The 14,757-nt window shown below is 33.8% G+C and overlaps 1 protein-coding gene across 7 annotated transcripts in view; it reads left to right on the top strand.

Moving 5' to 3' along the window:
• Positions 1–8,556, top strand: part of LOC119082186 (beta-1,4-mannosyltransferase egh) — a 34,564-nt gene extending 26,008 nt beyond the window's left edge. For all 7 annotated transcript variants that reach the window (XM_037191638.1, XM_037191630.1, XM_037191623.1 and 4 more), the window contains exon 3: positions 7,737–8,556. In XM_037191638.1, coding sequence (XP_037047533.1) covers positions 7,737–8,309 — 573 coding nt within the window. In that variant the 3' untranslated portion in view covers positions 8,310–8,556. The remainder of the gene's footprint in view (positions 1–7,736) is intronic.
• The last annotated feature ends 6,201 nt before the right edge of the window (positions 8,557–14,757 follow it).

Genomic DNA, 14,757 nt, shown 5'->3' with positions numbered 1-14,757 from the left:
TCTCTTCACGTTTCATCACACTTTAGCGAATTATATCCATTTACGAAACGTAAGCGTTTAGTGTGATCCTAGCAATTTTATCCTTCTACGAAATGTAATATAATGGCACATCGCGAGATCATAGTAATTTTAACCTTTTACAAAATGTAACATAAACGCGCTTCGTAAGATCCTAGCCATTTTATCCTTCTACGAAATAACGTTTCTTATGTGAAGACGCTTCTTTAAACTTTAGAGATTTTTGGAGTTTTATCATCTTTTGTTGATTTGCTGAATCACCTGAAAAAACCCCAAAGTGCGAAGAGACACCAAGAAGAATCGACGAAGAAACGCCAAGAATGGAAAATTGGTCGTTCCTCACTTTTTTTGGCGTTTCTTCTTGCATTGCCGATTTTTCTTGTGATTTAACAAAATAACAAAAAACGAGGAAACACCAAGAAAAATCGCCAAAGTGTGAAGAAACGCCGAAGTCTGAAGAATCGCCAAGAAAATTTTTTTGGCGATTTTACTTTGGCGATTCTTCTTGACTGTTTTTTTTTTTTATTTTAGTCGTATTTAGGCTAAATCATAATCATGTGAAAATCGACCAACCGAACTTTCTGTTTAAAAATCCCAAAGTTTCACCAACAACAGCAAAAACATTTCTTGGTGTTTCTTTGTATGGAATAAAAATGGATTGTTCAATGAGTTTCATTTCCAATTAAGGTAACCAAAATCGAAATTCAGACAGTCAGTCAAAGAATCTGACCCGTCAAGCAACTAAAGAAAACTCATTTCTTTCGACAGAAATCGAAGGTGAAACTGTATTCCGTTGAAGGTTTAACGATTTCCTTCATTAGCGCCGCAGGCGAAAATTTTCGCGTTTTTCAACCACAAAATATAGAAATTACAATTAGCGCCTTTTACGTTTCATAATATCATCTAGACCAGCGATACAATAGTACATACATTTTATTTCTGAAAAGGCGCAAAATCCAAAAGGCGCACTTGTGCTTTGCCTAGTTGCCATATATGGCCAGTCCGGGCCTGTCCGCAAACTATAGCGTTCTTATCAACCACCTCATAAAAGTTGTTTGTTTTCGTTGTGGAAGAGGCTGGAACGAAATGAATTCCAATGAAAGTCGAAGCTTTAAGACATTCTTACGTTCTACCACTTGAAGTTTTTAGAAACGGCTTGGTGATTCTCCTAAACGAATTCTTCAAACCCCTTTTCAAAACGTATATTAAACGACTGGAAGCAATTCAGTGTTTCTTAACTGTTTGTACAAAAATGTTCTATTTATTTCTAGTAGGATAAAAAGCGGTAAAAACCAATAAGACTATTTTTTCCTGAGACTTCAATTTTAAAAATTTCTCCCGATTACAATACTGCGAATTGCACTATAAGCTTTCAGCCTGAATAAAATATTCAGTTAATGGCTTAAGAAAATTCACGTCTAAAAAAGGACAGTCTGGTCGCGGGCGCGTTTCCAGACTAGTCGCGAAAGACATTAACCGGAATACCTCGTTGGTAATAAACACAAGTAATTTGATTTACTGCACAAAAGCATGAAGCAATTCGACAATCGATCCACCATAATGCTGAAACTCATTCGTTTGCTAGAATCGTTCGAAGTCCAGCCATATCATTTATAAATTACATTCCAGCACGTGATTCCGTGGAATATTTTTTCCTTTCTTTTTTGTATACTGGGTGTTGATATAAAATTGTACCAACATTTACGGTTGGACTTATTCTTAATTGCACACAATCTAGTGTTTTTGCCACACCACAGTCATTAAATTAGAGGAAAGTGAACAGCCTTTCTACCCCAAACGATGCTGACTGAAAACTACAATTTTAATTAAATTTTAAAGACGATACGTGAACCGTTATGCAAAGATTTAATTTTCCCAGTTGTTGGCGTGACAAAATGTAAGGGTAAATACCGCAAATGCAAATATTGACTTAAGCACAAAGTTTTTGTGGTAAGCGAAAACTGTAGCAAAAACAAACTCATAAAACTCCGCGATTTTAAATGAAATATATTTTTTTCTTGTTTGCTTTAGGCGATTGTGTGTGTGTGTGTGGTATAACGGTTAAATAAAGAATGACTGCATTGCGATAAAAATGATATAAAAAAAACAAATCTTTCAAATTCATTTGTGAGTCCACGAGTGAGGTATGAGGATTTTTTTTATCATTTCTAACTCTACAGGCTATATAATAATTCCTCATATTTATTTGGATCATTTTTTGGTATGGCTGTTGTAAAGAATACAGTTTGTTGAAAAAGAAAAAAGATAACAAAAACCAATATTGGATGTAGGTTATAGTTATCAGCTAGGAATTCCGGCGGATGTTCAATTTGCATTTATCATCAAAATAGATTTTCTCCGAACGCAAATCAGTGAACATTTTTTTAGCACTGTAATGCCATCCCATTATTCATTTATTGACGAGAACCGAAAGAAAAACAGTTCGTGCAGGTGATTTTTGTTGTGTGATTGTTCATTTGAAAACGAATAGCTTCCCGAACCATATAACTATCGATGAGTCTTATTAAAGTGCTTTCCATCTACGGAAAGAAAAGGTCACGGATTTATAGGGTTCTGCGTATTATTCTACCTTGACTTTATGAATGTCAAAGTAAATGTTTCTGTTTTCTTGAGGGGTCGCACAAAACCAAAGTTCAATTATTCATGGCTCCAAGCAAAGGACTTAAAATTTTTTATTAATAAATAGTTATTTGCATCACTTGGATGGAAACCACGAAATTACAGTATACGTGTGAATTCGTATATCGAGAGAACAATTTTTGCATAAGTATGTATGTTTCATACGTATGCAAAAATTATTCTCGTGGTATACGAATTCACACGTATGGGGCCGTTCATAAATTACGTAACGCAAGAGGGGGGAGGGGGGGGTATGAGGCAAGCGTTACGGTTCTAACAAAATTGGGTCAAACTTGACCCTTTTAGCGTTACAGACCCGGGGGGGGGGTCTGAAAAATGTTGATTTTTGCGTTACGTAATTTATGAACGGCCCCTATACTGTGATTGAGTGCTTTCAATCCTGTGATGCGCACAATTTTACACACTTCATGATACGAAAACAGACGAAATCACGCGCCGAAAGTTATCGAAAACCATAGTTTTTTAGTTCTCTCTGAGCAGACCTTGTAAACAGGTCTAGGGATATATATGATGTTTTACTCGCATGCGACATGTTTTGAATTGATGTATACGAAGGCGGAGCTAACTCTCTCACTTTCTTTTGCTTTTTTTGTTTTTTTCCGTTTTTCGTATCATAAAGCGCATAAAATTGTGTTCATCATATGGAGAGAACACACTCAATCACAGTATGTGTGTGAATTCGTATCCCACGAGAATTATTTTTGCACATGTATATTTATGCAAAATAATTCTCTCGGCATACGAATTCACACACATACTGTGATTGAGTGTGTTCTCTCCTTATGATGAAAATAACTATTACACTCGTCACACCATGAAATACACAAACAACAAAACCAAATATAATACACACCGTTCAACGTTGAACTTGAATGTATAGAAGAAGAATGAGAAAAAAACGAAACCGAAAACACGCGATATAAAGCCGAACGCGTCGATCGTTCGATGTGCATCACACTACTTGTTGATACGGAGAGTAAACTCCGCCTTCGTATCAAATTTCTGTCTTTGACGAATAACATAAACAAACTCCACCATTAAGGAAAACATCGCCTGGATCCCTAGACCTGTTTGCAAGGTCTGCTGAGAGAGAACTAAAAAAGTGTGGTTTCCGATAACGTTTGACGCGTGGTATTCAGTGTTTTCATGGTTTGGCGAGTGTAAAATTAATTGCCGATGTAAATCCAGAATGTTTTGATTTATAGCACAGGCGATTGTTGAACTAGCAATGTTATCGTAACTGGAAACACTTGAATACCGTGAGACACTAATTGTGTCAGAAATTAACAGTTAATCAAGACAATTATCCTGATTATATTTACATTGATGATCGTTCGTATGATCGTACTAATTGTGTGATAATCACTTAATTGGACTAATAATAACACAAAAATTGTACGTTTAATTATGCTTCATGTACAAAAGATGCTAGCATTGAAAGAAACATCATAGTTACACTGTTCCATATATATATGTATATATATATGAACCGCAAGAGTATAACAAATGAAAATGCCTTTTTGATAGCTGAGCAGAGAGCTGAGCGGCAAAAAGAACATTAATAGACCCATAAAATTGATGAAGCTCTAGGCATCAACTTAATCGGATTATAAGACATTGTTAAACTACGAAAACTATATAGGGGCCCCACACTGTGCCGATTACTTGCAAATCTGCACCGTTTTATAAAACAAATTTACTAACTGCTTTATCTATTAGCTTAATTATCATATTTCAAAGGCGAATTAACGCCTTCATCGATGACCTATTGACTTGTCCAGAGTGTTTTCTTCTTTATGCCCATGTTTACGCCTCATATAACGTCGATTAATTGCAAGCGATTAAAATCGTGAGTGGAATGAAGAAGAAAAAAAGTCTGAGAAAAGTGTTTGTTGGTCTATAGAACACTTGACTTTTTCTTTTGAATATTTACTGTATGGAATCGTTCTGACTAATGATTCAAGTACTTAACTAAGTAATGCATTAATGTAATTTTATTTAAAAAAATAAAATAAATAAATATTTTTGTTGGAGTGGTCGGGAAAGTTTGAAAGTATCTTTTTTCTCACTGCAGTGACAATTTTTCTATCCCCGCATTATCAATCTGGAATGAATTATTCGTCACATAAAATCCCCACCAGTCATTTCCGTTCAACAGACCACCGGAACTCTCTCAGCATATTACAATTATTAAGTCGACTCTTTAAGTTGCACATTTTTTGTGTAACGATGACGAATATAGTATATGGGTCGTTTAAATTGTCCATGCAGACTGCAGAGTCATATAGTTAATTAGATCAGTGCAACAAATTTCATAATATTCGAATCTAGATACAGGCAATGTATTTTAGGCTAATTAATGTCGTTTACTTCTCGGATTAAATGTCTGTCCAGATGTCTATTAATAAAACAACGAATTTAGGTATGACCACACCTAATCCGGTGTTACAAGCACTCAAGGCCTTCGTTTATCCGCTGAATCGAGACAAAAACTTACAATCAAGGAAATACAGTCGGTGACTTTGAAATAAGTAACGCATTTTTTTCAGCTGTTTTTCAGATGATCCACTCATGCAAGCAAAAGTGCCTAATATACTGGTATACGGGTGCATAAGATACACATAACGTACGTGCTGTTAACACCGTTTAATGATTTAAATATACTTTGTTTACATGAGTGAATCAGCTGGAAAGCAACTGAAACGAAATGAGTCGATTATTTCATAGTCGCCGATTGCAGAAAAACAAAATTTACGACAAGCATGTGGGTCAATAAAATGTCCAACATTTACACTGCTTCAAGGTCAGCCCGTTATTGTAATTATTGTTCTATTTGACATAAGAAATATTCTACTGTTGTGCTAGGTGCTTGAATTCAAATCAATCGAAATATCGTACAAGACGCACTGTACAAAATTGGTAAAGTCTTCGGGCTTGATACTAGACGTCAGACCGGTGTGAAATCTCAGGGCAGATGCAATTCATGATTCACAAAATTGTATATAGGGAATGCAATCCCGTACCGATTTTTGAATCCCGGGATTCGGGATTGAGAAACTCAGTACCGGGATTTCCGGTACTGAAAAGATATGGATTAATTATCAGTAAAAGAAATTATTTTCATTTTATTCTCATTTTTTTAAGTTTTTTAATGGTACAGTTAAGTGTGCTTAATCAAATTTGACACTACGACAAAAGAAATTCGATACTTACGTCGCTGTGTAAAGGCCGGGTAACTTTAACTTATGTTTGCAACAGCGTAGATGTCACATTGTAAATTCAATTTTCTCTTTGGAAAAATGCTCACAATGCACTTAACGTATCATCGTTCAATCTTGAACGTATAAGTTGTGGGACTTGTTGTCGTCACAATCGCAAATTTTTGTGCTTTGTGATTTAAAAATTAATTGATTTGTTAGGTAATGTAAATTTTCAAGCACGCTGCCTTTGAAAATATAAATCGTGTGAAGTGACAGAAGACCGACTTTCCGACAGCGTCAATTAGTGGCAGTTTTGTGAAATATCGCCTAAATCCACAATATATTTTACTACGCAAGTAACGGCAAGCCGGAAATGCACGTTCAGATTCAACGCTAGTTGGTTTGATGAGCAGCAGACACTCACCAGAAAGATTTTAAACACTTCAAGCATGGATGATACTCTAAATAGAGTACTGAAACTGGACAGTGTATTATACAAACGTAGAACACTATAAAAATATTTCCATGTAAAATAGAGTACTTTCTGCAGCCGACCACTATGATCATGCATGCGTGAAGTGCGTTGCTAGCCATCGTAGTTTTAAAAACGTCTTTTTCTGTGTTTGCAAATAATACGACATAAGAGAAAAACGTTAATTAATCCTATGTTTCAATGTTTATCTTATATTGCCATAGTAGTTTGAATCATACAAGTTGATCGATTTCAAAATTTTATAAAAAAAGCACTCACAAAAAAGATTCGAACTCACCTGTTGCAGGTAACTTTGTCTCCAGGTAATATACAATAGCTGCCACAACTGTAGCGCCCCATGCAAAAAATACAGCTGCGGCAGATAATGTAGATTACCTGTAGACAAAGTTACCTCCAACAGGTGAGTTTTTCGAAACTTTTTTGTCAGTGAAAACTGGATTTTAAATTTCGGTACTAATCTCGGGATTTTTTGATCAATACCGGGATTCGGGACTGGGATTTTCCGGTACTGGTACCGGGATTGGTACCGGGATTGCATTCCCTAATTGTATACAACTGAAATATTTGAGCAATTTGGCTACAATTATTCAGGTTTTCGTATGTCCTCCGCCTGTTTAGTACGAATGAAACGTTTCGTTAGTCTCGGTATATTTATTTTTCTCCCAGCCATTAATCTTAAGCAATAGTGAGTGCTGTTGATTGAGAGTTCTAAGAGTACAATAAATAGCTCAAATTTTACGACGTGCTATATTTAACGTTTAAGAGTATTGTAAACATTTTTCAAGAAAATTCTGAACATTTTAACACTCTTCTCCAATTGCAATTTCATAGACCGAACCAAATGTGTAACTCATATAATTTCTATTTCCAATAGTTAGTTTACATTTTACTTAAAATTTGGTGAATTTTATTAAAATTTTGAGTTTTTTTCTCTAATGTTGTTTGAAATGTTCTTGTTATTTTATGATGTCGACTGATCGGGATCAATTGGTATTGACGGTTGATCGGAACCAATTGCTATTGACGGTGCTAGAAATCTAAAAATATTGTTAGAGCTGCGTGCAGATTTGGTTATCGTTGGGAAACGGAATGGCTATTGACAGACAGTTTTGATGTATTCGTAATTAGTACAGTACTTGGCTGAAACTACGACCCTGAACGTTACAAGTTTTTCACTAACTATGGTTATGGATGAAAATGTTTCTAGCGGCATCGCTCAGTTAAATCAATCACTCACTATATTCCGCTTCCACTGAATTATCATTTATAATTAATGAGTAATACTAAATGCAATGGGACCCCTAGTTGTAGTAGAATCAAAAATTTACCATAAAAAATGCAAACATTTTTTTTTCTTCCTCCAGGTAATAGCTGAAAAAGAGGTCTCATTTGACAATGGCATTGACGGATCCGTAGCTGAAGACTGTTTCTTTGCTATGAGTGCATTTAGCAAAGGTTACACATTCAATTTCATCGAAGGTGAAATGTACGAAAAGTCTCCCTTCACATTGCTCGACTTTCTGCAACAACGGAAACGCTGGCTGCAAGGCATCCTGTTGGTCGTTCACTCGAAGGTGATACCAGCCAGACATAAGATATTCCTAGCGATCAGCGTTTACTCATGGGTCACGATGCCCCTGTCCACATCAAACATCATCTTTGCCGCCCTGTATCCCATTCCGTGTCCGAACTTAATGGATTTCGGATGTGCATTCATTGCCGGCGTCAACATTTACATGTACGTCTTTGGCGTTCTGAAATCGTTTTCGCTGTACCGTTTCGGTGTGGTGAAATTTCTAATGTGTGCATTGGGAGCCGTTTGTACGATACCGGTGAATATTGTCATCGAAAATATTGCGGTGGTATGGGGTTTGGTGGGTAAAAAACATAAATTTTATGTTGTCCAAAAAGATGTTCGATCTCTAATTACAGTTTAGACAAAAGAAAATTTACAGTGAATGAAAACAAGTAAGAAAAAGATAACACGAAAAAATATTAAAAAACAAAAAAAAATTATTTAAAGTTTACAACTAAACAAACAAATAAGAAAAACGTTGACTTTAAGTTGGTAGTTTCGTAATAAAAAATTTAATTTAACGCAAAAGTGTCGGTCTTTTTTTTCGCTAAGAATTGCTGTTTATAATTTTTAGTGTAAAGAATTATATTTTTTTTGAATGATTTTAAGGGGCCGTTCATAAATTACGTAACGCAAGAGGGGGGAGGGGGGGGTATGAGGCAAGCGTTACGGTTCTAACAAAATTGGGTCAAACTTGACCCTTTTAGCGTTACAGACCCGGGGGGGGGGTCTGAAAAATGTTGATTTTTGCGTTACGTAATTTATGAACGGCCCCTAAAGCAAAAGTTCATTCGTCTTTATTTATCAAAGGCAACAGAAAAAAGTTATGAATAAAAATCACACACGATTTAAATATATGAACAGGAAAATTGTGAATGAATAAATTGTTCGATGGACGTGAGAATTGAAGAATTAAACAAGAGAGTTTATATATACTGCACCAAATATTAATTTTAAGAATTTTATTAGGAAAGTATTAATGTTAACTGTAAAAAATGAGAAGAAGAAGGAAAAATAGAAGAAACTGTATTTACTGACTTGATAATAGGTATAGTGTGTTTCGGAATTAAAAAAAAAAAATTCTGCCGGAAAATTTCAACAAAAGAAGATTTTTATTAACGTCACATTAGGAGAATGAAAAACGATTTTTTTAAAAACATTTTTAGAAAAATTCATTGCAAATTGAAAAAAAATTTCTAGTTTATCAATAGACAAAATAATGAAACGTTTTCTAAAATTTATTTATTTAAAAATCAGATGAACTTATAGGCTACGTGTTTTTCCAAGTAAAAAAAGAAGAGAAAATTAATAAGAAGAAGCTTTAGAAAGAGAGTTCACTTAATGAACATTGTAAAGAAGCAACCGAAAATTACGTGCACTTACGATCGAGTTTAAATCAAGCCGAAAAAAAATGAAATCAGTCTTCTCAGTCAGTCGAAATGGAATTCTCTTTTTCTACATTGATCGGCTTATCAACGGGGGGTTTCAATATTACTCGGTCAGTGGTAAATGCTTAAAGTTTTGGACGATATCAGGTCTGGCACTTGATTAAAATTCTATGTTGAATTGAATGTTATTGACGACGAGCATTTTTTATAAATTGATGTGAGACCTGAATTACATTACATTTGAAAATAGAGGAAAGAGAATGTATTTACTTGTACTCCTTTTGAATTCATATGGTCCGCGAGGTGGCAATCATTCGGATTAATCATTGGTTAATCAGGCTAATAAAGAAAGACTATCGATTTCGTAGATTTAGAGTTTTCTTTACATATCCCGACAGATATGGAACGATGCCCCCTACTAATGAGATTTTTGTTAAATCGTCAGTTTTTCCACTTTTTTACTATAAAGAAGGCAATACGTCACGCTAAACACTACAATTTGTCGTTCCCATATATCAGCTAAACAAAAAAAAATTGTTCGAAGTCACAACGATGTATTATACAGACGGTCATTTGTATGGTTTAGCGTGATGCATTGAACGGAGAATGGTTTTCTTTTTGTGGTTTGAGTTTAAGGAGTAAATTCGTAAGTAAGCATACGATACCACTATACGGTTTCTGGTTTGAATCCTTTTTTACGGATATCGTTTTGATCAATTCGTTATTTATATACTGCAGCGGTGCTGTATTCGAATAGAGAGCCTGATTCATTGAAAACGTTTTACCGAAAAGTTTTTATCTTTCGTGACAAATTTGAAACGAACAAACGTATTCCATCGGAATACTGTTTCTATTGGCTATGATGTTTGTTCAGGCAATAGTTCAGGCACGTTTTGTGGCATGCCTTTACTAAGTGTACGTGCGATTTGTCTAATTCGGAGACTCGAGCAGAGCCTGTTATGGGAAGTCGATTTTGAGTATTTGGCTAAATTTTGAAGAAACTCAATAAATTTTCGGTAAATCTCTGTGAATTCGGTAAATGACGCAGGCGTCAAAAAAAATTTCTGTTCCAGGTTTCAGTATGGTAAAACAATATTTTGATTGATACTGTGTAATGAAAAAAATAATAAGAAAAAGCAAGATTAGGAGGCGGAGCTGCGTGGTAGCTCGTTAGTACAGGGATCGTATCAGTTTCGTTGTTGTTTACTTTAGAATGTTCATTAAATTCCAAATACGTCTGCGAACTCTTTTCATGAACAAAAAATTTAAATTAAATTAATTGAAAAAAGTAGACAAATTCTTTGGATTAATTATATTGAAAATAAACAATAAACGTGAAAAAAAATTAGAATTTTAATTGAAATTAAATTATAATTAAAATTTAGATGTAAGATTTGAGGATTGCAAGATTTTTTTAGAAACGAAAATAAAATCAACAAAAGAAGTTACAAATCAAAAAATAAATAAATCGAAACCAGTTCAGTTAGTCAATTCCGTCACACATACATGTACAATAACGACGTAACATAGACTGCCGAAACCAGTGAACTGAAAAAGAGACGTGAGAGCTGTTCAGAAAATGCCAACGGCGTTTATATTATTAAAAAAATCTAAATAAAAAAATTAAATTAACAAAAAAAAACTGTGGATTTATTGCACAATTTTCAGTCCAATTTCCGTGTGCCGAGTGAGATTGTTTGAACGGCGGATCGTTTCACAGCGACTCTCACATCTGATTGTGTAATTCCATTTTCTTTGACAAATACGAAAATAAAATTAACCGAAAATCCGTCACAGATTCGTTACGATCGATTCAATATTCTTGTGAATTTTGTTGAAATTAATCACCGACTGACTTTGAATCGAAAACGTTTCCCACTTTAAAAAGTCTGGTTCATTCATCGCATTTCCTTCTAATAAATCCGTATGGCACTGGAATATATTTGTTCTAAGAACAATTGTGTTTTCTAACTGAACTGCTCACACAACAAGACATAATTAACCAACAGACCGAATAAAAAAATGGTTCTTAAAAAAGCAAAAACAAAATTGTGGAAAATAATTGTAAATAATAAATTCGTTCGTTACTTGTTTAAAATGGAAAGTAAATTAATTACAAAAAAATTAAAATAATTTATTAATTAAAAATTTAAACAAAAAATAAGATAAATTAAAATAAAGAAAACTATTCCATTAAAAAGTTCAAATATTTTGAACGTTAGATTTGTAAATTAAAAATTAAATTCGTACTAAGTTTCTCAAAAAATTGTAAATCAAAAAAAATTGTTCTTGTTCTTGCAGTTGTAGCTTATGAGTCAATGCAATCAAAATTATTCGCTTAATGTGTGATGTCTTTACGCCTTCGGCATTTCTTACGCAAACGACTAAAAACGGTAGTAACGACGGATTTTGTTTTTAAATATTTTTGCATACCTAGGACCCGAATGAAATACTATTCGTACCACGGACCAAAAATTTTTTTTAAGCGTATTCGATTCCAAGCCTCGCCTTCGGCTCTGTCTGGAAACTTCTCATACGCTAAAAAAGACTTTTAGTCCTAGGTACGAAATGTACTATTTTGTTTAACCAATCGGACTAGTAATTGTAGGTTTTATGAAGGCTGGGACAGAGAGACACTCAATAATAAATGTAACATGACTGTTCACCAGTTCAATTACCGGAGAAGAGTTAACATAAAAAAAAACTAAAATCCTTAAATTGTCACAGACGGCAAGCCGCAAGCATATTAACAGTTTTACTATTCAAACTACTACTTCACTTGATCGAAGAAGAGATCGATTTAAGAAATCTTTTACTTCATTTGTTTTGAACATGTTTTTTGCTATATAAGACCTCATTAGGCAGAGCATGTCGTTTATTGTTGTCATTGTCGAGAACAGATGACAGCCGTCTGTGACAGGTTAAATGGAATCGATTTTGAGTTATTCCTTTGATGAAATTTTATTGAATTTCCACCGGAAAGAAAAAATCATTTTTTCCCGAATGTTATGTCATAAAAACTACTTATTATGCAGAGCTCGATTGGTCGCTTTTGTTGATAATTTTAATGTACAAAAATAGCAGGGATAGAATTTTACTACTTATTAAAATCCTATAAAAGCCATCAGAATTGTATAATATTCCGTACACAATCGGTACAAATAATTTTCATTTTGAAATTTGTATCAAACCACATTGAATCTACACACTGCAACACAGAACAATTTCCTTTTTTAATGAAACACGAAAATTAACTCAATTTAATTATTCAAATTTATCTTGCCAAGAAATAATTATTTGACGATCGTCGCGCGCTGAAAAGTACATAAATTGAAAAAGTATACTTAAATTGCACCAATAGAAAATAACGAAAGAAAATTGTGTTAGTTTTCCTTAAACAAATAACTCAATTGAACAGCAAACCAACATCACAGTACAGTTGTGAAACTAAAAAAGAAAAGTACAACCCGACCAGCAGGTGTGTGTGATGTATATACATAATAATTACGATCTTAAATTTTGCCCCCACTAACAAGAAAAAGAATTATGAATTTAAATGTAAATATTTAATTTTCAAACACCGGACTATGGTCACAATTACGTTGGACTTGTGAGTGTTATACATTCGAATGATTAAAATTGAATTCTGAATAAATTGTGTCACACATTCATCTTCTAAACTCGAGAAAGTCGGTTCAATATTTTACTTTTGGCAGCAATTTTACCGTCCATTTAAATAGTATTTTGTAATGATAAAGCAGCCACTTATAGTGTTCGAGCAGTTGAATATTTGTTCTAATATAATTTTTTTTTTTTTAATATAATCAATTACAACGAGAGGTGCTCGTTGATTTATAGGAGATCAGTTTGTTTAGTATTTACAGCGAGATTTATAGTAATTTGCAAAGTGATTTACTCACTCGCTTTGAGTGCATCCGAGGGCCAGTAATTGAATTCAATTGTATTTTCACACAATCATCTTTCCTACATAGTTTCTACCAGTTTGCCGAAAGCTTAAATAACAACAATTCTCATTATTCGTTTTCGTTTTATCCATGAAAATAGTTATCGGTTTCTCTCCCGTCACGACACCAATTTATTCAGAATTTTATGTAGAAATTTTGAGTTAGGAATGGACTGACATTATTTCGATATTTTGTAAAACGATAAACGACATCAAAAACATTCCTAATTTAATTATTTCGATTTGACGAGTAGGTTTTTGTAAGAAAGAAAAGAAAGAGAAAAACTGAACACTTACTAAGGGAACTTTATTTTAATTTAATTTATGATTAAAAACAACAAAGCAAAACAACTTATCTAATTTTAATTGTAAAACATTAAACTAGTCTCAATTTACAACAATTTTATTGAACAACATTTTTTTTGATTTTTTTGTTTTTTTTTTCTTCCTTTTTTTGTATATAGAATCAAGAACTTACACTTTTTATTGTGCTATATTATCAATAAAAAAAAAACAAAAAAAAATAAAAAAAACGAAAGTGGGTAAAATATACGAAAAATTATCAATGCGAAATCATTCAGACTTTTCATTTGCATGTATTGCCTCCTTTCACCCAGTTAAGATTGAACTGGATGTCGGCCTAAATCAAAGGAACGAGGGACCGAGGGGCGTGTTATGTCTTAAGCAAATCTCCTATTTTCATAAAGCTGACCAAACTCTACGCAAAAAATTTTACATTTTGGCTGTTGTTCAATTTAATGCAATCGACCAAACATTTCGTAAGCATGAGACTTGTTTTCTTTATTATCAACTGCTAAATAAGCAGATTATAACAGGATTTAGGTCAATTGTTTGAATGTATTTGCGTCGTCTGCTCCTGCCTGCCTTACTTTACCCTGTCGTGCCTCTGAACAAAGTTTACAAAAGTAGAACAGAGAAGCGTACTACGATGCAAATAACTATTACTATGGACAGTGTATCAAACAAATTTTTGCACAGTAAAAAAACTGGATAAACTTTTCATACAAAATAGTACTCTATTTGGCAGCTGGTACTAGAAGAACTTTTGCTTGAAGTGCGTTGCTCTTATCATATGAGTGGATGAAGTAACAATAACATAACGCATAACTTAAGTTAGCCTACCTTAACAACCCATGAGCTTCAACCCATGGGCTAGATCCTGATTGTCATGGGAATATTTTTTAGAAAATGTTTTCTAAAATTTTCTCGGGTTTCAAGTCAAAGTTTGGTAGCATCTACGATTCAATATAAGCAATTAAACATTTCAACTTCTCATAATTCGTCGTAGATGCTACCAAACTTCCGTAAGCTCTACTTTCACTGTAAGTATATGCAATTACCTTTCTAATGACTCCCGACACGACCATGTATGTTTCGTGTACTTCGACAAATTTCTGTAAGACAAGTGTTGGTTTTCAGGTTTTTTTTCGGTTGAA

The sequence above is a fragment of the Bradysia coprophila genome, chromosome X, assembly GCF_014529535.1.
Source record: "Bradysia coprophila strain Holo2 chromosome X, BU_Bcop_v1, whole genome shotgun sequence".
NCBI lineage: Eukaryota > Metazoa > Arthropoda > Insecta > Diptera > Sciaridae > Bradysia > Bradysia coprophila.
Note: the sequence above shows the minus strand (reverse complement) of the source record. Positions and strands in the feature narration are given on the sequence as shown.